Genomic DNA, 27,143 nt, shown 5'->3' on the forward strand with positions numbered 1-27,143 from the left:
CAAATGAATTATGTGACAACTTTAATCAGATGTGGAAAAGTTTTAAAGAATACTTTTTCAATGTTCAATATAAAGATATTCTTCATAGAAAGGAAAGGGTAGCTACAAGTAAAAAAGAACATGCTGACTCACAAAGAGTTTAAGCGATAAAATTAAAGCAAAGCATAATAAATTTAAGAAATTTAAATTGATTGGTATGAAAAGAGATTCAGAAAAGTATAGAAGATCATAAAAGTTATTGAAACAGGAAATTAGACATCAAAAAGGATTTATGGGAGAAGATTGGCTGGAAATATAACAATTAACAGTAAGGATTTCTTAAAGTGCATTAAGGTAAACAAAATGTTAAATTGGACAAGACATTTCAAGGGTGTTAAAGAAAGGCTTGTATCTGATGATTATGAGATGACTAGGTTACTAAATTTTGCTTTTTTATATTTTTATTAATGAAGATTTAAGTAGTATCCCACATCTAATGCAGTCTTGAACAATGTAAATGAGATTGAACAAAAATATCACATTGATTTTGAACTGGTTAAGAAAAATGTGGCTGATTAAAAAATGATAAGTCTCCTGAACCAGGTAATATTTCCCTAATTGTTTTGAAGGATATTAAAGATTATATATGTCGACCATTTACTACTTTTTTTTTCAGTTTTTAAATAGTGAGCAGGAGCCAGAAGTTAACTAAGGTAACTTCTCTTTTCAAGAGAGGCAATAAAATTTTTCCCAGTAAATGTAGACTTATTAGTCTCACATCATTTGTGTGGAAAGTTTGTAAATTCTGTTAAAAGGTGCTCTGCAAAATCATTCAACAAAGTTTAAAATTCTATTGGATAGTTAACATAGTTTCACTCAAGAAAATCTTGCCTTACAAATCTTTTGACTTTCTTTAAAAAGATTACTGTTTACATGGATGAGGGTAAGAGTGTAGATTTGGTGTATCTGGATTTTTTCAGAAAGCATTTGACAAAGTGCCACACAAAAGGCTTGTGAAAAACTTATCTCTGTAGGTGTTAGGGATAAGTTAATTAATTGGACAGAAGAGTGGCTGGAGAGAAGAGAGCAGAGTGTTGTTACAAATGGAGTTCAGTCAAACTGGATTAATGTTGTTCCTGGAGTACACTTGCTCTTTATAATTTACATTAATGAGATAAAGGAAGAATCAATAAATTACTTAAATATGCTGATAATATTAAGTTCTTGGGTTTTGCTGGCTGTGAAGAAGATGCTGTTGCTTTACAAAAGGATTTTGAGCATTTACGGAGTTGAGCAAATAAATGTTCGATGGGTTTTAATTATGATAAATGCAAGATGTTCCATGCAGGTTATATTAATTTGAATTAAAAGTATAATTTCAATGGGAATAACCTTATCAATGTTATGAAAGAAAATGATCTTGGTGTAATGGTTCATCAGTAGTGTGCTATCGCTAATGGTAGAGCAAATAGGATTTTAATTTGTATCTACAGAAATATTGGATACAAGTCTAAAGAGGTCATAAAATTGTTGAACATGTCAGTGGTTAGATCAGAATTGGAATACTTGTGTTCAATTTTGGGCTCCTTACCTTAATATAGACATTGAGTTCTTGGAAAGAGTTACTAAAACATTGCTGGAATGGAGGGTTTGTTACACAAGGAGAGGCAGAAATCTCTCAAATTATTTTTTGTTGATAAAAGAAGAGATAGAGGGGATCTGATTGAGATGTTTAAGATTTTAAAGTGAGTTGAAATTGTTGATGCATACTCTTTATATATATATATATATATTTACTAGTAAGAATGATAGAAATGGGAACACTAATATAACTTTTGGCAGAGTAGCAGTCATCTTCAGATGAGAGAGTTTCAATTTTCCATGAGGGTGGTTAGCCTTTCAAATGAGTTGCCTTCAGATGTTACAGAAGCAGTAAATTCAAGTGAGTTTCGAAAAAAGCTTGATAAATATATGAATTGTAATGGGTAAAATACGTATAATATATAATACAATAAAGAATACAACTTAAGTTTATCTTGCATTCGTTGTTTTACAATATCAGTCCTTAAAACATCGTACATACAAATACATAGGTGATACGATTAGTGATAAAAATTCCTTTCAAAGACTCAGTTTCAAATCACCAACAGATAGGGGGCAACAATGATCGACATATATTTTGTGTTTCTTTTCGTTTTCTTTTAAAATTTCGTGCAAAGCTACACGAGGGCTATCTGCACTAGCCGTACCCTAATTTAGCAGTGTAAGACTAGAGGGAAGGTTGTTAGTCATCACCTCCCACCACCAACTCTTGGGCTACTCTTTTACCAACGCATAGTGGGATTGACCGTTACATTATAACTCACCCCCCGGCTGAAAGGGCGAGAATGTTTGATGTGACGGGGATTCGAGCCTGCGACCCTCAACTTACCCACTTGGGTATATTTTGCATATATTTTATAACGTTTTTCCCATTGAAACATGTTAGGATAGTCAGGTATATTTTATTCTTTTTTACTATTAAATCATTTACTTCTGTGATGTCTTTTGCTTTAACACTAATTATGCCTACCTCTAAAATTTCTTCATCTACAACATTTAAGCACGCCTTCTACATTTTTACAGTCAATTACACAATCCCCTTCAAACATGTGGTCAGCTACCAGTCAGTAACCCTTTCTTTCTTTGTGAACCTGACAATGACCGAAGAACGTCGAAACGTTGTTTACTTCTCTGTCTCTATTAGTGCTTTCTCTATTATTATTATTATTAAAAACTTGATAGTCGTTTAGGTTTCAAAGACCCTTGAGGGGGAAACCCCAAAGGCAAATCTGGGGCGCTCAGAAACTTTTGTTTCTCTTCAGCTCCACACGTGTATGAAGGTTAAAGTCATCTTGAAGAGTAAGGTAAAAGTCTGGTTTGTTTATGTTGGTTGATTTCTGGTGGTCGACTTGGGGTTAGTCGGATGTAGCTGCGAAGAAGACCAGTTGAGCCAGAGGAGAACAGGAGGAACGAGCTAAATTGTGATGGGGAAAAATTATGTCATGAGCAGAGAGAGGCAAAGAGGGCAGAGTAGGGAAACAGATTAATGTAGATGTTGCATGAATTAAAGAAATTACGCAGAATAACGGACCTCTTTTTATAGCCTTGGTAAAGAAATATCCAAAATTTTGCTGTGGGGGAAACGGGAGTACCCCAAGGAAAACCCACTTTCACGTTCAAGGCGCCAAATAATTTACCCTGAACGTGTCCTGGATAGCTGGGGAAGGCTGAAGTGGAACATTATATAATGATATGGACTAGGCACAACTAATCATAACTGGAGAAAGACTGTACTAATAGGTAGCTAGAAGCCTAAGGTTTGCCATTGCATCAAGGCCTCCCTGGACCTTTAGTCTTACTTTCTCAGAAAATTTCGGAAATACAGTTTTCGGCACAGGGGGGTGTCATATTTCTTCATAAATTGTCTGGGCACTAAAACCATACTCGTGATCCTCTGCACAGGCTTGTGATGATCTTGGTTTCGGGAATGTGGACTGTTGTCGTGAATGGAAGAATAAGACAAGTGGTTGGTCATCAATTACTGAGTTGACTGGTAGTTCTTCTATTGTCTGGGAAGATTTGTGTCTTTTGGGTACTCTAGTTTGAGTCCCTTGAGAATTGGTTGGTTGCTTGTCTATTATAGTAGTACTGTCTGTATGAGTTACTTGTATGGTTTGTGTCTGGGTTGACGTTTTAAAACATGGGATGTTTAATGGCGTTTGACTGATTTTCTTGTTATTCTTCTTCTTATTCTGTCTGTGCTCAAAGGTCATATCCTTGTTAGTCCGAGAGTGAACATTTTTTTTTGGTAACTGTTGGCGTTATGCTGGTTGGTGGCTTCATGGGAGAGTGAGGCTTCAGGTTGTGGTCTTAAAGGTTTAGAGGTTCTGGAATTGGTGGGGCAGCGATAAGGACGTTCAGCAGTAAAATGAAATATATGGTAGTAGCACCCGTTATGTAAAACATGGTCAGCACTTTGCTTTGAAGTAGTTACAATCTTGATAAACCCGGTGGGTTGATTAGACTTCTTGGAGAAAATTCTATGAACAGTATATATATCAATCTTGTACTGGCTTTCCAAGGCAAGCTTGATTTTTCTTGGTTGGATAGATGTGTCAACACCTTTCAGGAAAACAGAGAACAGGCTGGTCGGGCTTTTGGTGGGAGAGCAGCTAACTTTGATTGCAGTATTCCAGGTTTTACATTAGTAAGATATGTCTGCTTGAGTGGAAGGCTGGAGGAGAATTCCTCCTCGGCTCAGTATGCGTGTTTTGGACGGGTCGATAGACGCTCCTGGCGAGGTATGTCCGAGCAGTAAGAACTTTATGCTGACAAAGACGAGGGAGAAAGCACGTCTTACTTTCTCAGTGTCTAAGCTGGGACTGAGTAAAAAAAGTGCTTTCTCTACCCATACCAGCCGTTTTTAAATATATAAGAGAGTCGTTTACTCTCCGTCCACTAAACTGACGGTTGTAATTGAGCCAATCAGGAAGCATTGTAAGCATGAAGTATTCTTCAATATGTTTTAGGTTCATTCTGGCTTACATTCCTGATGATTACCAATGATAGTTTTTCTTGGTTATTTTAATTATTTATTGGTGTTTGCTGTATCCGGAAGTGGAGTTGTGAGTTTGTTTAGTTTAAAAAGGACATTAGGTATCGTAATTAATAAAACAGTACTTAAAAGGTTAAAAAATCAAAATACTGTACTTGAAATGAGTAAATGAAAATTTTGTGTTTCAGATCTACGAAAAGTGTGTAACGATGTGCCACATGGTCACGTAATTCGATAGCAATAAAAATGAAATACAATCACAATTACTTATATGTATTTCTATCACTTTTGCTTGTGCTTTAAATTTAAAACGTTAAAACATTGATCTGTGCTTCTTGTAACCTGTGGATAAAGTTCATTTATTTAACTTTATCCACGACCCCATTAACCGTAATGACAGCTACAGATCCCAAAAAGAAGTGTCGACAATATTCACTAGATTACTTGAAAATTGGATTTATACCTTCACTTACAAATAAAACGAAGTCTATGTGTCTCCTACGTGAAAAGGTTTTTTAGTAATGATGCTATGAAGCCTGCAAAGATGAAAGACCACCTTCAAATAATTCATCCTGATAAAGATAAAGATCATGAATTTTTTAGAAAGTTGAAAGAAAAATATAAAAAATCGGTCAAATACAATGTCATTTTATGAAAGCACCTACCTGTTCAGGTTGATAATAAACGAGGGTTAAGGACATCGTATAATATTTCTCACAATATAGCAAAGAAAGAAAAACCGTATACTATTGTAGAGGAGATCATAATACCATCAATTAAAGAAGTAATTGAAATTGTTGTGAAAAAAAGACTTTGGTCCTGTTTTAAAATGCTTGCCTTCAAGTGCAAATACAGTTCAAAGACGTGTTGATGAGATGGCTGAAGATGTGGAAAAAACTTTGGCATCGGCGCTTATGCATTGTGAGTTTTCCATCCAATTTAATGAATCAACTTTTGGTAGTTCAAACATTCTCATGGCTTATGTGAGGTATTTTAGTCAAATTCAAAAACAAATTATTGAAGAGTTTTTGTTTGCAAGGTATCTTAAAAGTGATGCAAAAGGGGTGACGAATTTTCAATGCTTGGAGGAATATTTAAACAAGCACAATATTCCACTCAGTAATATAACTGCGGTTACCACAGATGGTGCACCTTCAATGGTTTGCTGCTACAGAGGATTTGCTACCGTTCTTAAGGAAAAGATTCTCGATGTACGTACTATTCACTGTGCATTACACAGACACCACCTTGTGGCAAAAAATATTAATGACGAATTGCATGATACCCTAAAGGTGTGCATCAGATCGATAAATAAAATTAAAACATCCATTTAATTCGTGACTGTTTGTCAAGCTATGTGAAAAAAAAATGATCAATTGGTAAACCAATTGATGTTGCATATTGAAGTGAGGTGACTGTCAAGAGAATGTTTGCTTGCAAAGGCTTGTCGAATTATATGACCCAACTGTAGAGTTTCTTACAGGTGTGGATTCTTTTCTATGTGATCAGTTGAAAACGAATAAGAATCATCTTTTCAGACCTATATTCAAAATTTAATGATGTACAGGCCTGTCTGCAAGGTAAAGATGTAACAAATATTCAAACCTGAACAATCATCTTAGGCTTCCAAGTTAAAATAGGTCTTTTTAAATCTTCAGTGCTACAAAGAGAGTTTCAGTACTTTTCAAACTTGCGGCAACTGAAAAATGAAGACCAAATTATTTCTGATAATGACTTGGATATATACATAAATCACCTTGAAAAATTGAATGAAGACTTTAAAGTGCGCTTTGAGGACTTGGAGAAAATGCCCATACCTGACTGAATAGTTACACCATTTGATTCAGAAATAGAAAAAGAAATTATTGAATCTAATTTACAAGATGAACTCATTGAGGTTTCCATGGATCTCGAAGCTAAATCACTGTTCAAAAAATACGACCCTCAGCAACTTCTAGAATAATGTAAATATTGTCAATAAGTATCCAAAACTTTTCCCAGCAGTGAACCCTTATTTACTTGCATTCCGAAGTTCCTATATGGTCGAAGCTGATTTTAGCCATGTAAATTCAGTCCTAACAACGCAGAGTAACAAACTGAACACACAGTTATGGCAGAAAGTGTTCGTACCCCTGCGTCCCGTCTAGGTTTTTGTTCATAACTTAAAAAGTATCAGATTAGGCTAATAGACGTAAAATATATCATAAATATCATATTAACACACATCTACATAAATTTTTATGTAAATTAAACGACAAATAAACCGTTTATAAACAAATAACTAAAAATAGTAGGAGCAGAAAGTGTTCGTACAGTTCAGAACGTGTGAAAAAACTGATATTACCGTAAAACTTTTCTTTAGTTTGGCGAATAAACTGCATTATACCATTCCAGAACTAAACACCGGGTTCATAATTATTGGAATTTAGCTAGTAAAAAATTTACTTCAGGCAATTTAGCGCCGTCTCCGTCATTATCTGCTTGGTTATCATGGCGAACAGGAAACAACTGTCCAGTTATTTAAAAAAATCAAATTATTGTAAAATACAAGTCTCGTGTGTCTCTTTCCGGTATTGCTACACAATTTAATGTGCCGAAATCTGCTGTTCAAAGCATAATTGCTAAGTTTAAGCTTACAGGATCAACTGTTAACCTCCATCGTTCCGGACGCCCCACCAAAATTCCAGAGAGAATCAAGAGGAAGGTTCTCAGAGCAGTTAGTAGGAACCATCTACATAATGTTTTTATGTAAATTGAACGACAATTAAACTGTTTATAAACAAATAACCAAATATAGAAGGAGCAGAAAGTGTTCGTGCGTCTACTTTAATGGTCAGTTGTGTAGCCTTTCAGGTTAATTACTTTGCGGAATCTCTCCTCACAGCCCTCCATGATCGTTTGACAGTACTCGACTGGTATTTTCTTTCATTCTTCTTTACAGAAGGCCTCCAACTCTTGAAAGTTTTTTCGGATGACGCTGATGAACCTTGGTCTTCAACTCATTCCAAACGTTTTCAATTGGGTTGAGATCGGGTGACTGCGATGGCCACTCCAGAACGTTTATATGGTCCCTCTGCAACCAGGATTACACATATTTCGATGTGTGTTTAGGGTCATTGTCATGCTGGAAGATCCAACGACGCCCAAGCCGCAAGTTCCGAGCATCATTATTGATATAAATGCCTAATATATGAATGCACTCTTCTTTTTTCATGATTTCGTTGACGCGGTGAAGGCTGCCTACACCAGAAGAGCTGAAGGAACCCCATAGCATGATCGAGCCACCTCCGTGTTTAACTGTAGGGACGGTGTTCTTTGGAATATTTCGTTTCCCCTTCTTACGGAAAATATTGTGGCCGAAAAGCTCGATTTTAGTCTCGTCTGACAATAGAATACTCTTCCAGAAGGTAAAGGGTTTATCTACATGCTTGTGTGCATACCTCAATCGTGCTTCTAAATGAACAGGCTTTAAATATGGAGTTCTACGAAGACGGCATGCTTTGAACCCAGAAGAACGTAACATGTTCGTAACTATAGAGGTGCTTACTTCAACTCTAGTTTCCCTTACCAGTTTTTTGTATGTCATTATGTGTTAAACGAGGGTTCTTACTAACTTCTCTGAGAACCTTCCTCTTGATTCTCTCTGGAATTTTGGTGGGGCGTCCAGAACGAGGGAGATTAGCAGTTGATGCTGTAAGCTTAAACTTGGCAATTATGCTTTGAACAGTAGATTTTGGCACATTAAGTTGTGTAGCAATACTGGAAAGAGACACACGAGACTTGTATTTTACAATAATTTGTTGTTTTTTTAAATCACTGGACAGTTGTTTCCTGTTCGCCATGATGACCAAGCAGATAATGACGGAGGCGTGCGAGTCGTAATCTGAGAGTCGCGGGTTTGCATCCCCATCGAGCCAAACATGCTCACCCTTTCAGTCGTGGGAGCGTTATAATGTGACGATCAATCCCATTATTCGTTGGTAAAAGAGTAGCCCAAGAGTTGGCGGTGGGTGGTGATGACTAGCTGCCTTCCCTTTAGTCTTACACTGCTAAATTAGGGACAGCTAGCACAGATAGCCCTCGAGTAGCTTTGTGCGAAATTCCAAAACAAACGAACAAATAATGACGGAGACGACGCTAAATTGCCGGAAGTAAATTTTTTGCTGGATAGATTCCAATAATTATGAACCCAGTGTTTAGTCCTGGAATGGTATAATGTGGTTTATTCGCCAAACTAAAGAATTTTTTTTACGGGAATATCAGTTTTTTCACACGTTCTGAACTGTACGAACACTTTCTGCTCCTACTATTTTTGGTTATTTGTTTATAAACAGTTTATTTGTCGTTTAATTTACATAAAAATATATGTAGATGTGTGTTAATATCATATTTATAATATATTTTACGTCTGTTAGCGTAATCGTGACATTTTTAAGTTATGAGCAAAAAACTACTCAAGACGCAGGGGTACGAACACTTTTTGTCGTAACTGTGCATGAATGGTGAAATCCATGTAGTGATTTTTCATTGTTAATGCGTTTCATATACCGAACTAAATTTCATCCAATAATATTTAACTTGCTTTGTTCAACAATGTTAGTGAAGTTTGATACGAATACGAAATAGCTTGAAAAAAATATCATGCATATACAGAACAAAATGCTTGAAGATTTAAATCGCGTTAGCTAATTAAAATCCTTCTTACATCAAATTATCTTATTATTGTTACTGATTCGACAGTTACGAATGGTAAAACTCCTGTTTTTTCCTAATACTCTATCATTTTCTATAGATCAGGATTTATCAAACTGAGAAGTTAATGTTTCTGGCAAATAATTCGTAACGATTATATTGAGTGTTGTTCAACTATTTTTGGCAAAAATATGATTAAGAACGCATTGCGGCATTTTTCCTGTTTTTTCACTACCTAACTAATCCTTAAAGGATAATCCAAGAGTTGGTGGTAGATATTATTTAATAACTAATCAGTTACTAACATCCATCTAGTTATCAGTTCAAAATCTGGAACGGCCATGCGCAGGTACCCCGTATGTGGCTTCGAATGAAAAATATGCTAAAACATAAATTAATCAACAAGAGGCTATCCGCGCTAGGACCATCATAGCTATTATACAAATTTTATTTTCAGAATCTCCCTTTTTTAAGGACAAAGGGTAAAACTAATAAAGTGAAATTTAAAAATGTTAAGATAAAATCGTTTCAGTTATGATGCAAAACATTTAATCTACCTATGATTTCAAAGCAATTAATTATTAACTATTTAGGTAAATTTTACTTTCCCCTAAAAGTAAATAAAAAATGCTGATTAGTACAAGATTAAACAGTGTCAAAACTAGCTTTGACTTGATATCTAGTAAGGTATCTGCTAGATCGAATAATTAATTTCAAAATACAATATCAGCAACTTCTACACTAGATAAATTTTGGCTTTTAATAATTATGTTATTTATTCTTGTTAAATATTCTTGTACTTTGGTACAATATATTAGTATTAGACATATTGTATCTTTTAATGCATTTTATTGATGAGCTCTGGAGTGAGTGCAATGTTATTATTTTGTATACACATTCTTCTAATTGTTGAAAGTTTCCAAGGGATTAGGTATATAATATAGCACTGTTATATGAGATAGTGATAGGTTTAACATTTATATATAATGGCAGGTACGTTAATTGAAATATGATTCGCCAGCTGATACGTAAGCTAATTCACTCGTAATTTATAATCAACAAAAAGTTGAATAAACCGTCATCATACGTAAAACCGTCGCTTACATTCACATGAATACAATTTTAATTTTATAATATTTTTACTGAAAAGTTTTATTGTGGATTATTTTTAATACTAAGTAATGTTTTGTTAAAAGTTTAAAGAGAACAAGTAAAAGTTACTCTCACTTTTATGGTGGATGTAACATGTGGAAACATTACAGGAGTTCACCTACTAGAAGTGACGATGATTCCAGAATCATGGCTATTAGCAAGAGAAAATGTTCGTTTGTTCTAAAGAAAATGACTATATTAAAGACAATAACTGGAGAAAATCCAGGTAATACTCCCCTCCCACACGCATAAACCCAATACTTCAAATCCCTACTCGTCAGTTTTCAGTGATCTCATAATTTGATTTTATGTATACCCATAATATAAAGAAAAAAAATCTAGTTTACCAATTAGTACTTGCTGTTTCTTATATTATGAACCAACCTGTTTCTTTTACTGGGCAGATTTATTGTAGGCTTAAGATGCACAGTGTTTTTAATAAAGAGTTATGAATAAACTGTAAACACTTCGAAAAGATTCAGATATTTTGATTTTAGCGGCCTAGAATACACCAGAAATGAGTGAAAGTATGCGATAGAAACAGAATTCAGGAAACTGAAAGTTGTATCTTAGTTGTCACAAGTTTAGAGACACACACTATAAGCACAAATGTAGTATAGCTATAACACTAAATAAATAACAACGAACAAACGTCTAATTCGTTGTTAAAACGTACTCGTACGTTGGAGTCTTTGCAGTCTACACGAACTTTCTGTGCAGCGTACCTGTTTGACGTACGTCTACTAACACGCTCATTGATATTATTAGGTATGTGTATTTACACGCTTAATTAAAACACTAAACTAAATGTCACGTGATTAATCTTGTTTTTAGTTGAGCATAAAATTCTATCAATATTTACAAATGTAGTTTCACGACAATAATATCGAGAGAAAAATTTTAACAATGTTCGTGGAAGTTTACTTTTCGTTATTCTTTTCCACAATGCTGGATTCATTGAAAACACTTGCTTTTCTTTTTCATTTATAAGCGCTCTTGACGTCTACACTCGTCACGCTAATTTATAAAGTAGTACATCTACACGTCATCTTCTGATGAGACTTCATTGTACATCTTGTGGAGGTTCATGAGGATATGTTTTTGTTCCTAATTTTTTCTAAAGCTGTTCTCGAAAGCTGTCTCTGCTACCCGTCCTTGATTTAGCTGTTACAGACCAGGGTAAACACAAATAGTTAACATTACCTGCTGGAATACGACGTTTTGAAGAAAGCAGTGTAACTCGTTATTTGAAGTACAATAGTAAATTATGTAGTATTTCTAAATTCGAAATAAAGTTTATTTCTTATTCATGGAATCTTTGGAAATAACAAACTTTTCTCATGGAAATAAACTTTTTCCTTTACAGATTCATGCCTTTCGTTTAAAGATTTATTTTCACCTCTGGTCCGATCTAATAAAAATTCTTTAGCTTACTGAACACAATATTAGCCTACAATGCCGAAAGCTCTTCGCTTCCCTGTGTGTTCAGGAAACTGCAGTATCAAGTTCTGGATCTGGACGTTTCTTTATGCATCTAGTGGAACGACAGATGCTGTCAATTCAAATTTTTCAAGAAAAGAAATCCAATCAGGACTGAAACAAAAAAAGTTGTTCTTTTGCTTTGTTGTTTTTTGAATTTTACTCAAAGCTATTCATCCCTAATTTAGCAGTGTAAGACTAGAGGAAAGGCAGCTAGTCATTACCACCCTCCGCCAACTCTTGGGCTACTCTTTTACTAACGAATAGTAGTATTGACCGTCACATTATAACGCCCCCACGGCTGAAAGGGCGAGCATGTTTGATGCGACGTGGATTCGAACCGGCGACCCTCAGATTACGAGTCGAAGATTACACACGCTGCCGTTTTGGCATTCATAAAGATGGTTTTTGTTGTGTATCACTGGGTCCAGTCCCTTATTTTTGTAGCTCAGGCCTTGTTAGTTTGAATGGAAGTCAGTATTACTTCACAGTTTATCTTGTTAATCTTTCTATTTTTATGTAACAGACCAACTTAATTTACTCTTTCGGGAAATCATTTTATCTAAAAACACCGCAGAAGAAGACGCATTGCTTCCAGAATTAATCATCAACCAAATGCTGGTTACTACAAAGCACATTACACGTTATGCAGTTTTATCAAAAATTAGACCTCATATTCCTGCTGCCACCACTACTTTGAACGACTTTGTGCCTTACACTATAATCAACATTTCATCATTTTAATCAGCTAAAAGATATAAAGAAGAAAGGATATTCTGTCCAATAGAAACATGCACTAAGGAATGATGCCATAAAAATTATATATACGACCTTCTTTGTCAATAACACAATATACTCCATACCTAAGAATAATTTACCAGGACTTTAACACTTTATATCACTAGAGATGCACTCTAAAATCTTCAAAGATGATCCACAGTAATCCCAATGCGACAACAATAAGGGTATTAAATTGATAGAAGCACGAAGCTGCTACAGAAAATGGAAGACTTCTAGAGTCTTAAGCCTACTTCTAGGAGCTTCCACATACATCATAAGTCTACTTCCAGTACACATCTATATTAACAGTTAGGTAAGTTTCTCAAAGCTGGCTTTCTTGGCTTTACTGATTTAGTTGTTACATGGGTAGAGAAATATATTGAAATTTATTTTCCCCATTTTTGGCTGGATTTGACAGATAGAGGATGTGAGATGAAAACACTTTGAGAGTAATATCAAACCTTGGAAATTGTAACTGAACTCTAAGCAAAACTAGTACTTTCAGAACTGCCTTAGTTTCCATTCAATGAAAATTTGCATTCTTGGTTAAAAACCAACGACAAAAACATCAGAAAAATCCAAATATAAACTTTAATAAACATTTTATCATTTTCATCAGCTAAGAGATATGAAAATGAAAGAATATCCTGTCAAATCGAAACATGGACTAAGGATTGACGCCATAAAAATTATATATACATGTGTGACTTTCTTTATCAGTAGCACGATATGCGCCACTGTTTAGTTCACGGGTCTAATTGTTGTGTTCATACGCTTTAAAGAATAAGGTAATAAAATGTTTCCTTTCATTAAAAACGTGTACGGTCTAGACCAGGGGCTCCCAAACTTTTTAGATCTGTGGAGCTTCACATCAGAAAGAAAAACATTCCGGAGCCTTAATAAACAAAATACACTAAAAATAGAACAATCGGTCATTAGCACAGATAAAGTTTACTTCAAGCTTTTAGAATATAAATTTATTAAAAATATCAATATTTAAAGAAACTTTTTTTACTTCTACTTATTCAACAATTCCTGCTTGCAAAATTTATATGAGTAAAAATACAGTGTACTTATGTATTTATTAGTGGCTAGGATGGGCTTGCTTTTATTCATAAAGTAGTTCAATATTTGGAGTTATTTGCAGAGTCAACAAAGTGATTTTGAATTCATAGTAATTTTTCTACAGGAGGAGGAAAGTACTCCCCAAAAGTTGTACATACGAGGGCTGTTCAAAAAATACGTGGACTGTTTGAATTGCGCGGCTCCAGTTGGTTTCAGGGGAATCCGCTTGGTGTCGCTGGGTTTGCACAGATCAGCTGATTACGACGCCATTTCCCGATTGCAAATATCTTCATTTGTGTATTAGCTACGCGGTTTTAAGTGAAGTGCGATTTTTTCGTTTGGCGGATTTCATAATGAATGACCGAAGGAGCAACGACTTGCTGTGAAATTTTGTGTTAAACTTGGAAAATCTGCGACTGAAACTTTTGCTATGCTTAACACGGCTTACGATGATGTTGCTATGAATCGTACGGCATGTTTCAAGTGGCATGAACGTTTTAAGGATGGTCGACAGTCCATTGAAGATGATGAGCGTCCTGGACGTCTTTCCACGTCAATTGACGACCCACACGTCGACAAAATCAACACCCTGGTGCGGGCAAATCGACGTCTGACTGTCAGGGAGCTTGTTGAATAGTGTGGGATATCAGTTGGACCTTGTTACGAGATTTTGACCGAAAAATTGAAGATGCACCGCGTTACTGCGAAATTCAGCCCTCAGAACTCGTGAGTTTTTGGCCAAACACTCGATCACTGTTCTTCCCCCCTACTCACCTGACCTTGCTCCTTGCGATTTTGTCTTGTTCCCCAAACTCAAAAGACCCTTGAAAGGAAGAAGATTTGAAACGATTCTCGAGATTAAGGCAAATGCGACGAAGGAGCTGGAGGGCATTACAAAAGAAGCGTACCAGGACTGTTTCAACAAGTGGAAACACCGTTGGGATAAGTGTGTGCGTTGGGGAGGAGAGAACTTTGAAGGGGTCCCAGACCTGTAACTTCTAAATAAAGTACATTTTGTTTTATGACGTCAGTCCGCGTATTTTTTGAACAAACCTCGTAAATCAGATGTATGCTGCAAGACTAAAACTTTTGCATCTTCACTTAAGCAAATGTTATTCATAAGTAAAAAAAACACACTCGATTTTCGAAGCAATCAAGTTCTTCCATAAGTATGCATTCATCCCAAAGTTTTAGCTTTCGTTGAAGCGCTTCCACTTTACTCTGAACTTTGAAATACGTTACGCTGGTACCGTGCATTGCAGTATTCACTTCATTGAGATAAGGTAAGCCACTTTCTGTTTCCAGCATTTGTCCTTTAATTTGTATGCAAGCTCAAAATGGTATTCAGATACAAAAAAATCTAACTCCTCACGCAGTTCGTAAAACCGAGCAAGCACTTTTTCCCGAGAAAGCCATCGGTCTTTAGTATGAAGCAGAAAATTTTTATGCAAACCTACCATATCTTCACAGAGTAAACTGAAGATCCTCGCATTGAGTGGTCTTCTCAATACCACTTTTAAGTCTTCTGGCATTCGTTTCATTGCAAGTACGTGACGATGAAGACAGCAGTGGATACTCTCAATTTCCGTTTTTTCTTTTTTATGCGTGCCACTGCGCCTGAAAATTTTTTAATCATAGTTTCAGCCCCATCAATGCGAATATGTGAGCAAAGCTGCTATTGGCTCTCTTGTTCTTTCATAAATAAATCGATCAGCTTAAATATTTCTTCACCTGTTGTTTGAATAGGCAAAGGTTTGAAAATTAGCATGTCTTCTTCAAAAACTAACTTCGTGAATATAGCGAACAAACACAAACAACATCTCATAACCTGCACCATCTGTAGATTCATCCATATGAAACGAAAAAAGTTGGACTCGTCTTATTTACTCCATTAAGCAATTTCCTGACATATCCTTAATTCTTCAAAAAACCGAGTTCTCAGAAAGGAGAACAGAATTTATCTTTTAAAGTAATTTCTCATCAGTCGTGAACTCTACCAAATGTTTTGCGCATGGTTTTATCAAATTTTCGGCAATTGTATGAGCTTCACCTGCTTTTCCATTACGGTAACGTGAAATGAAGCAACAAGAGCACCTTTGTTGTCCTGATGAACGAATGAACGAAACGCAGCTTTCCTTGCACTTAATTGCAAACACTTTCTTTTGAAATACTCGGAAGTTGAATTTTTTAATTGGGAGTGTTTGGTTTCGAGATGCTGTTTTAACTTTGCTAGATGCAAACTATTGTTACTCAACATTGTTACACATTCAACCCACAGCCCACTAGGTCCATCTTTATTATCTATCCATGTAAAACAATATTCAGTAAAACTTTCATCATACTTTTATTTTCTTTCTTGTTTCGATATTTCTTGCATCATCCTGCGTTGAAGTGCTTGCACACGTCGATAACGCCAATGAATTCGTATTAGGCCTAGATCTAGGAAGATTTTTACTCGTATCAGATTTATTACTGATATTAAGCCACTTATTCTTTATAAAGGTGACAACTTATATCTTTGGCACTTTTCATGGACACAAAATAGCTTCTTAATAAAAACTCGTTCAAGCACTTGAGTTTTATCATAATACAGTGGCATGCTGACCTAAGATCAGTGTTGCCAATGGCCTGGCAAGGCCAAGTGGTTAAGGCACTCGACTTGTAAGCCGAGGGTCGCGGGTCAATCCCCTATTCGTTGGTAAAAGAGTAGCCCAAGAGTTGGCGGTTGGTAGTGATGACTAGCTACCCTTCTTCTAGTCTTACACTGCTAAATTAGGGACGGTCAGCGCAGATATCCCTCGTGTAGCTTTGCGAGAAATTCAAAACAAAGAAACCAAACAAATGTTGCCATAACGAAGTCACAACTAAAGATTTGTGGAAAAAAGGCTAGGCTGACAGAATAATGTATTTTTCAAAAGGAAAGTGGTAACCTATTATTTTTACAATTTTTTTGTTTGTTTGTTAACGTAAATTTTAAGCTAGATCTGACGTGCGTCTAAATCTCGAACGAAATGAGAGAAAATGAAACAAGACGTCATGTGGGCGTAGGACGTCATAGAGCTGATTGGAAACAAGTGTGTCTGATTAAACTACAACGAATTTAATCTAATCTAACAATTACCAACTATAATTGTTATTAATATAATTATACTTCATGTAAATATACTTTGAAATTGAAACAATTGATACTGCATCTAATTGCATCACAATGTTTCAAATTTGGACAAGTTTCAGCTAGACGTCATGTTTCATTTCGTTCGAGATTTATCCGTTAATCCATTTCTGGCTTTTAAAAGACAGCTGGCCTCGCATACCCAGGGTTGACCGATGTTTCATACGAAAATTACTAGGCTATATGGCATCTTCAATGAAGCATGCGGTCTTGATATGATGCCATATCTACTAGCAACTATTGGTGTCACTGTCGAAGTTAATTGAGATTGTATTAAAACTTTCATCGCGAGAATTTATCCTAAGGTAAATAAAATCGTCTGGCGTTAGGCAGCATAAAATACTAAAAGGCCCAATACGCGATAAACGTGTTATATTAAAGATATATTTTACTTTTTTCTAGAACGTATTCTGATTCAATTTTATAGTTTTCGGAAAAATATTAACATTCTAAGATTTCCTCGCGGAGCGACAGATAACTATGGCGGAGCTCTAGGGCTTTGCGGAACATAGTTTGAAAAATCATGGTCGGGACCAAGTGATTCCTAATATCAACTTTGCTAAATAAATATTTTGAGCTATCTTGTTATTTTGTTTTATAGTCTCTAATTAGTTTTAAGCTTATATTTTAATATCAAATAACTGCTTTTTGGGAATAGAATAAATCTTGTTTTGGAAATGTTCTAAAATACAGTTAAAAATAAATTACGTTAAAATAATGTGGTTGTTTAAATTTTATTTCAGTTTTTTTCTTATAACACGCTACAGAAAAGCTTAAATAATATATATATATATTACAGATTTGTTATTTTTTCTACCAAAGGTAAAACTGAAAATATTTGTAAGGCAGAGGTTTGGCCGAGTCCCCTATTTTGTGATGTATAACATTTACGCTTATGTTATTTAACAATTTATACGTAATCTACATTAATCTGGTGACCCCCACCCTAAGTTGCACAGCAGCATTCTGTGAATTTGGAATGCTACAGACCGGGTTTCAGTATCAATGGCGGACAGAATACAAATAGGCTATGGTGTAGTTTTCTAGTTAACTTCAAACAAATCATCCAGTGAATAGTTACAATTTTTTATTTGAAATTGTCACATTGTAATAGCTTCTGATGGCGGGTTTCGTAAGCCGAATTCTTTAGAGTAAATTTCAAACAATGTTTTAAAATAATGTATTGAAACAAGGCAAACATATATGTAAATATTTGTTGACTTTTCATTCGAAGTATGTGGGCTCTATGTGAATAGTCATGCCATTGTTTAAGCGATATTTCATGCAAAATTCCTTTCAGATTAAATCTCATAGCACTTTATTTTTCTACAAATTTTCTGGGGGATATATCCCGAGACCCCATACTATTAGTATACTTTGTACGCTGATTGCGCTTCGTTCAATATGTAGTAGTTTTTGTTTTGATCTCAGAAATTAAAACTCCCCTTCAAACATTATGATACGGGCCTCTAAAAGACACCTTTCCTTACTTTTTTATTTAAAAAACGCACTTATACACTGTAATTAAAATGAAGCAACACTATTCCGTGTATGCAGTTATTCAGCAAGTAAGTTAAGTAGTCACTAACGTAAATTTTGAATTTGTTGTTAAGCATAAAAGTGCTCAATGGGCTATCCACATTGTGCCGAAACTGAATGTTTAAGAGTTATAAATCCTTCCAACTTTCTGCTGTGTCACTGGGAGACCCACTGACGTAAGAATTACGATGACAAAATATACAGTGTGAAAAATATTTATTTTTCTTCAGAACTAAAGGACTGTCAAATGAAGGAGGTATTATTTCAAGTAATTTAAAATTATGATATTAACAGAAGCTTATTACAAATTTAAAAAAAATATGGAAACCATTTTTGACTTTATTGAAATTACAATATTGGAGCACAACTCCTTTGCATGTTTTATGAACAAATTTCAGTTTATAGATTATCCAAATTTGATGTCGTAGATATAAAAACTGCTGTTGTTTAGAATGTAATTTTTCGTTCTTCATTCTTAATTAATAAAGTGAAACTGTTAAGTGGATAATATATAGTATTAATATATGATTTATAAATCTTGGTAATATATCTTGTTTAATTATTAATACTGTAGCGGGAAAAGTAAAATCACCCAATAAGGTTCTCTCGTGTCATAACTTTCGCGGTTTTAGAAACTACAATAGCAACTAGGGGGCAAATGTGCACATAAAGATTAATATTAGGTAGCAACTGTATTTTTTATAATACAGTTCGCTGGAACGGAGATGTGTAGAATGTGTTTTGAGTGTATTATTGTGACATCCATTTAGAAAGTTCTTGCTTAATAGTTGTTGGATCGTTTGTTAGATTTGAAAAGAAATATAGAATATATATACATATAACGGATTTTACTATATGTAGAAAATAACAATGGGTTGTGAGGACGAAGTTTTAAAAATTGCAAAAAAACTTGACAAAATGGTGGCTAGTGGTGCTCAGGTACGTTGATACATAATTGTTATTTTTTTCAATATGTTTTGTTTCTAATGGACTTGTTTTATTCTTGCGAAGCGTAGCGTACGTTTTTTTTTTTTTTTTAGAGCATACTCTTTTATTCTGTATTGAACTTCACAGTCTTCTGGATACCTTTGTAGAAGATAGCTAACCCTAGACAAATCAAACTAGTTTAGAAAGTTGAATAACAATGTGAATAAAATAGATACTGCGCGACTGCTTCTCTTAGTGACGCTGCTAAATCTTATAATTCAAATTTACATATCATTTTCACTACTCAATGATGTCGAGAAAACCCACTTGTAAAGATATGCAAAAACGACTCGTTTGGGTTGAGAAAATATTTTACGTAGAAGAGCGAACCTGACGATGACCGAAGAAGGTCGAAACGTTGTTCGCTCTTCTACGTAAAATATTTTCTCAACCCAAACGAGTCGTTTTTGGATATATACTTCACTACTTTTAATAAATTGTTGGTGAGAGCAAAGAATATGTTTTATATATGAGGTATACAGCGCCAAAAGTAAAATCTTTCCACAGTACAACTATTACCAGGACTTATCAAGCAGCTGATACAACAGACATTGTACTACTAGTATTCTAGGGAATGTATACCATAAGTTACATGACCAACAAATGTTATGGTGTGAACGTAAGTGAAGTGAGGTGTATTTATAAATTATCGTTTCACTTAAGTCATTTACAAATAAAAATAAGATAAGGGTAAATATGCAGTGCTAGTTATTAATTTCAAATGTAGGTATCTAATATTTTCTTTTACCAGAATTAATTTTACAATATCAAGAAGAACTGGTGAACCAGCAAGTTAGTTCTCGCACTCCTGGAGCTGGTCAAGTAGTCACAATGTAAATGAGGGAAAACTGTATTAGTAATTTACAACTTGTGAGTGAAAGCAAAGACAAATATGTAGTATTATATTGACCACATTATATCTGCCATACCCAGAGGATAAAGATCAAATGTGTAAGCCTTGTGTTTGGTAGCTTGGTGTAGAGAGTGGTAGGTGCTTGAAGGTTTGAGGGTACCAAATGTTACCCATATTTGTAAAAGGGGTTGGTAAGAGTTGATTTGGAAACTGTACATGAGTTAGTCTTGCTTCTTTGCAGTTGGGAAAGATACCCTTCATGTTGTAGTTCTACTGTATATAATCATCTGGACATTGCTGACAAACATGTTTATAACTAATAGAAGGACTAAATTCTCTACAGAGCTTTCATAATTCCTTTTAATACCCACTCATAAATCCATAGTCAGTAGGGTTCTTTCATTGTGCATGAGGGTTTTTCTTTTCTCAGCAATGCAAAGAGGTTTTTAAACTATCTTTAGCTTATTTAGAAAGTCTGATAACTTACAGTTCTTTTTGATATTATTTTTTTAGTAAAGGATTTGTTTTTGTGTGTGTTATAAAAAATAAAATGCATGTTTAAAAGTTACATGAATTATGTTTCAAACAAACAACTTAGTTATAAAAAAAAAAGTTAAAACTGATGATACTGTGACTTTAAAGAGCAAAAAACCTTAACATAGAAGTGTTACATTTTTTGTTTTTATGTATATTTTTATTTTATTTATTCTAGTCTTTTACAAAAGTAAATAAGATGTCAGCAAGGCAAGTTTTGTATGTCACTTTACTTGATTCAGGTTGTATTCTGTTTGTGAAACACAAATGTTACATGATAAATTTCAAAGTCTGCAATGCCTTTTTTTGTTTGTGAGTTGGAATGTTATTTTTTAAAACTATATAATCTTTTTCTTCAGAGGTTAAAAGATCCTTTTACTGCTGTAATTACTTAGAGAACAATAAAGTAGAGTTGCAGAATGTTTGAAAAGGTTCAGCAAACAACTTAAAACTTTTCCAAAACTTGGAGGACCAGATGATACACTTTAATTAATGCTTGGATTTTGTTGAGTTCTTGGTGGTTGTGCAATCATGTACCACTCAAGAGCTAAGCTGTCATTTGTAAATTTGCTAAAAACTAGAAATTTATACAATTTTTTAAAAATAAAAATATAACAAATTCATTAAAATTGTGATTTGTGTAATGCATTGACACAGACATTGTATTCATTCATACTGCTATTAATTTTTATCTTTCATTCAAATTATAATCATGTTTTGTTAACACTGCTGTGGGCTTATATTATTCTTTTAGAACAAAAAACGTGTATTATTTTCTGTATGCCATACACATACTATAGCATAGATAGGATGTGTTTAGCCTAGTGGCATGAACTAAATTTTGTTTACTTTCAGTATGTTTATGATCCAAATAAAATGTATAATAACTACATTATTATACTACTAAATTTGACTTACCAGAGTTGAAACAAATAGTTGCTTTTGCTTCTTTAACATTTACTGTTATTATTTGTAGTATTTGACACTAAAGGCAGTGAAAGTATCATATGCCTTTTGTATAATGTTTGACATATTTGTTTACCTTATGTCAAAAACAGTTACTTCATCAATAATAATATTTAGCATTAGCTTCATTGTAAAAAATTACCTTGGTTCAGAATTATACACGTCACCAAAAAATTCCATTCATTACACACCCAATACAATGTATGCATCAGTAATAATGCAGTCAAATTAGTTATGACACATTGGGCCTTAATTGATATATTTTACCCTTCTGCGGTAAGTAGATCAAAGAGTGCATGTCAAAACCTTTCATAAATGTACATTCAAAATTTAATCGAACTACAGTGAAACCCCTCTAAGTTGCCACCCCTCAGATTCGGTCAACCCTTGAAAGCAGTCATTCAATCACAGTCCCTTTTTTGTTTACATAATCCCTAAGAAAGTACAGTGGAACCCCTCTAATCAGGCCAGTTTGTCTCGGTTCCGAAGGTGGCTGCTTTAGAGGGGTTCCACTGTACTTTATTATCATTATATACAAATAAAATTGGCATCAAAATATAGTTAATAAACCAAATTTTAATGTATATACAAGCTTTAAGTTCTTAATTTGATAAAGAAACATTTTAAAAAAATTCTCATTCGTTAATATAAGAATTTCAATATTTGCACTTTGTCTTCCCCCTTTTCTAGTTTATTTACTGCTCCTTTGAGAAATACAAATTTTAACATTATTATAGTATTTATATTTTTTAAATAGAGCATAACTTTTTACAGCCTTCAATCTTTTTTTTTTTTTTTACAGAGCCATAAAATTTAGAGAATTGGATGTTTTTTGTCATGCCCACCTGTTACATCCTCCCTTTTACAGGTTGTCAATAGTTCTCTCTTCTCTGAAAAATAGACAACTTAATTATTTTAAAGGCAAAACTCTTTTGATGTGTACAAAAATGAAATTAACTTTTTCCTTCATAAGTTATACTAAGTAAATTTTAGACAATGACAAAATATCAATTCTAAAATATTTTTGGGTTGAAATTGTCGAAATATAATTTGATAAAATTGAGCTTAAAATGTATGTTTTAAAATTACATCAAGTGGCAAAATTGAGGTCCAGTCTGATTTTTGATAACATGTTTATTTCTTACCTTTTCTACAAGCTGCTTTTACTTCTATGCTGTTGTAATTTGTAGGGCTATCTTTACAAATGACATTCAACTGGAAATACCTCACTGATTATGCTAAGACTAACTTGTAAATTTTCATGGCTAATGAATAGAATATCTGAATATGTAACAATTAATACTGATTCTCAAATACTTTATTAGCTTTTTACAAAATTGACTGATTCACTGTTAGCATTTAATTGACTGTCCCACTAACATTTGTACCTGATGCCTCGTTTCTAGATAATTATCTATGTTACTTGTTTTGTGATATTGTCTAGAACATTTTAAGTACTGAAGTTAAAACATTTAAAATACAACTTATAGCACTGCCCTCATTCTAACAATGTTAATAGAAAAACATAACACTACACTGAAGTGTCCATTCACAAAGGTTGTCATTATTTCTCTGACAGTGTCTTGTGTGTTTGACTTTCTGCCCCTTGTTATTACTGATTGTCCTGTCACTCTAGGGTGTTCTTTGTAGATTAGTGATTGAAGGAATACAATAGCAGCTCAGTCCTTGATGATCTTGTGGAAGTGGTCTTGACAAGAAATGTGGCCTTCTCCTCAGGTTTAATTTCCACATTGACTTATTTTCCTTTGACATTACTCAGTCAGCCATTCTTTTACCATTATTTTTCCAAGGGTAATTCTATTGAATGACCTTTGGCTTGGACTGCCTGTTTTTCTGAATCCTTTAATCTACATCTTTGGTTCTTTCTAGTATAACATGTAGTCCCTTCCAGTACTTAACATTGGAGTTCACCTTTCCGTACTATGGGAGTTACTCAGCCATACTGTATCACCCTGATCAAATCTGGTCTTATTTGCAGTAACATCATAGAAACATCATTTCTGTAACAAGCTGGTTTAAACCTTTCACAATTAGGCTCATGTATTTATATATGTAAAAATAGCTGGTATGGGTAGAGAAAGCTCTATGTAGAGGAACGAACAACTCTTCAACCATCTTGGGTGATCTTCAGGTTCACAAAGAAAGAAAGAGGTAACTGACTGATAGCTGACCACATGTTTGAAGGCTTGTGTATTAAATATTTATTCATTAAGTATCCAAGAGCTCTTCAATTCTTCAGGATATGATGGGAAGTTTGGTTTCACTTTGCCACTGTCACTAGATATAGATTTATTGCTATTAAATCTAGGTGTGCATACTTCATTCTTACTATTATAATAGCTACCAGTTATATTATCATTGGAATTTCAACCTCTAATGTATTAATTGCTATATAGTGCAATGACACTTAACCTATTTGAGACATTTTTAGATAAAGTAAGAGGGCATGTAATCATGTTTATACTTGTATTCAAAGTGGTATTTAACTCCTATTTTTATGAATGCATGGTAATAAGTTTGACATCAAAGTGTAGACTATAATTCAAATTTTAGTATTATACATTAGTTTCTTTATTTAGCTTTTTTTTTTCAGTTTAAACTTTGATTTTTGCATGCCACATGAAGTATCATCTTCTGAGGTTTGTCAGATTACATTTTATTATGCCCACAATACAATGTTTATGGTTTATTATGAAGTAGAAACTCAAATTTCTGATACTGGCAAGTTATAAAATAAGACCCCCCCATCTTTTCTAATTGCTGAAATATCATAATCTTTAGTGAATTCATCATATTATTTACCTAATAGTTTGTACTTTTTTGGTATTTCAAATGCATATGTAGTTTGTAGAACTTTTTTTTTTCAACTTTTACATGTAAATTTGAATGAGGCTTATAACATTAGTTAGCAACTACAACTAATGAGTGCAAAACACCTACTTGTCACGTCCTGTCTTTCATAGTTTGTTAATAATTCACTCATGTTTAATTATATATTACCTATAACCAGGAAATTTTTGAGAGGTTAAGGGAATTTGTCTATTTTTTGCTCCCATTGGTGTGGATTCCTGTTTACCTCTTTTGGGATCTAAACATCCACCCATGTATTTTCTGTGTGTGGTGGCCCTTGAAGGGGAGGAGAGGATCCTGGTAATTGAGGAGTCCAACCCTAACGCACCACTTTGGCCTTGAATTCCTGTAGACAAGCAGCATTGGAGTGGCCCCCTCTAGAGTTACTTTGGCTAGGATCAATCAAGTACCAATGTTGGATGTTTTCACTTGGTGTTGTGGACATTGTGTCTGATGCTGATGTTTGGGTATAGTGCTCACGAAACTCCAGTGTTACTGCAGTGTTCTTATTTGGCATTGTAGTGCATCTTCTAGTAGGATTGCATGGTGGGTGGGGTCAGTGGGCACTGAAATATTTAGTCTTTATTATGGATTCCCCAAATAAAAATAGTGAAAAAATAGACCATAGATAAATGACCGCTTCTTGAGGATCCTGAATAGCAATCTTCAACTTCTTCAACACCTGTACCTCATTTTCTAATGTACATTCATTATCAGACAAATCTTGAGGGAAAATGTCTCCCTTTTTTATTAAGAAGGAACTAGAGGGGCTTGCTGCCTCTCCAAAATTGGTCAGAAACCTATGTTTTGGCAATATCTTGGTGGAAACATTCACTTCAAAACCTAGTGAACTCCTCTTGCCATTGGGGTTATACCCATTGAGGCTACTCTCCATGCTCCTTTGAATTCATTGTGAGGAGTTATTGTTGAGAGAGATTTGAAGAACATTCCAAAGTCAGAGATCCTTACTGGTTTTTCTATCCAAGGAGTTTCTGCAGTGACTCGTATCTCTATTTGCAAAGATGGAATTATGATACCGACCAATGTCCTACTTTTGACATTCACATCATCATGTCAACCTACCACCATCAAGGCAGGTTATTTTAAATTGTAAAGTACAGCCATGTATTCCAATCCTTCTCAGATGTTTCCATTGTAAGCAGTTTGGTAACTCAAAAAATCATGTTGTAGTTCCTTCACGTGTGCTCATTGTGGTGGCTCTCATCCATTTTACTTTTATTCATGCCCTAGGTGTGTAGAAGAAAGAGGCATAATATGAAAATGGTTCACAGCATATTTTACCCTAAGGCTTAAAAGTCACTGTCCACCACTCCATCTCAGACATATAATGCTGCTGCACTCCATTCCATTGCTATAGTGGAAATGTAGACAAATCTCTCCATGTTTCCGAAATAATATTTTTCAAACCACAAGAAGTCTTTTGCACTCCATGGTTAAGCAAGTTGATAAGTCAACATCCATCTCTGTCCTTTCCATTCTTTCCAGCAGATCCCGGAAGCTACTTTCTTTGCTTCTGGGTTCAGGCATTTCCTTGGATCCCTCTTCTCTGGCCCTGAGATGCAGAATGATTATTCATTCATGCCTTCAGTTGCTGGAATCTTCTAATGATGGAGACCTGCTCAGGGCAGGATCCATGGAAGTCAATAGACCTCCTTCTAATAAAGAGAAGAGACATGGTCAAAAACAGAAGGGCTCTCTGCCCAATTCTACTTCACATAAATAAAAATGACCACATTAATAGGGAACTGTCAAGTTTTCTGTTCTAATTTAGATGATGTCAACCTGCCGATACAGTCACCCTTTGGCAGTTTTCTTTGTACAGAAATGATAGGTTGTGTGATTTAGGGGTGGCACTGCTGGTCAGTCAGCATGTTCCTACCCTGTCTTTGCCACTCAACACATCCTTGGTGGCTGTAACCATCCGTGTTACATCGAACTGTCTATGTTTATTCTCTCTACCTGTCTCCTGGAGAGACCTATGATCAGTCAGATCTTGATGCTCTTGTTTAACAGTTACTCTTTCCCTTTTTAATTCTGGGGGACTTTAATGGACATAATCTTATCTGGGGAAGTGCTGATATTGATGGGACAGATTGCTTCATAGACCATATGCTCTTGGAACACAACCTTTTTCTCTAAAATACTGCAGTTTATACTTACTTTCATGTACCTGGTCAATCTTTTACTGCTATTATCTCATGGTCTGCTTTTTTTCACTATTCTCCCACTTTTCATGGAGGGTTGATAATAACCCCCAGGGCAGTGATAATTTTCCTATCATTTTGAGAGAGACTGCATCATTTTAGACATGTTTTGTCCCAAGGTTTACCCCTGATGCTGGACAGTATCATTGGCAATGGTGACATTGTCCATCTTACAAATGTTTTGAGTTTTTTAAGGGCCATTGGTTTTTTAATGCTATTAAGTTTTTTAATTAAAAAAATAGACTGTTTTGT

At 34.6% G+C, this 27,143-nt stretch overlaps 1 protein-coding gene across 4 annotated transcripts in view; it reads left to right on the top strand.

Moving 5' to 3' along the window:
* The window catches only part of TfIIS (RNA polymerase II elongation factor), a 63,297-nt gene that overhangs the window by 879 nt on the left and 35,275 nt on the right, over positions 1–27,143 (top strand). Inside the window, exon 1 of one of the 4 annotated variants that reach the window (XM_076463873.1) lies at positions 18,688–18,711. The exons of 1 other annotated variant lie outside the window; for it this stretch is intronic. In XM_076463873.1, coding sequence (XP_076319988.1) covers positions 18,703–18,711 — 9 coding nt within the window. In that variant the 5' untranslated portion in view covers positions 18,688–18,702. Of the gene's footprint in view, positions 1–18,687; positions 18,712–19,097; positions 19,395–27,143 lie in introns of those variants that run through there. 2 more of the 4 variants (XM_076463871.1, XM_076463874.1) reach the window with 2 other exon arrangements.

This window comes from Tachypleus tridentatus, chromosome 10 (assembly GCF_004210375.1).
Source record: "Tachypleus tridentatus isolate NWPU-2018 chromosome 10, ASM421037v1, whole genome shotgun sequence".
In the NCBI taxonomy this organism is placed as follows: Eukaryota; Metazoa; Arthropoda; class Merostomata; order Xiphosura; family Limulidae; genus Tachypleus; species Tachypleus tridentatus.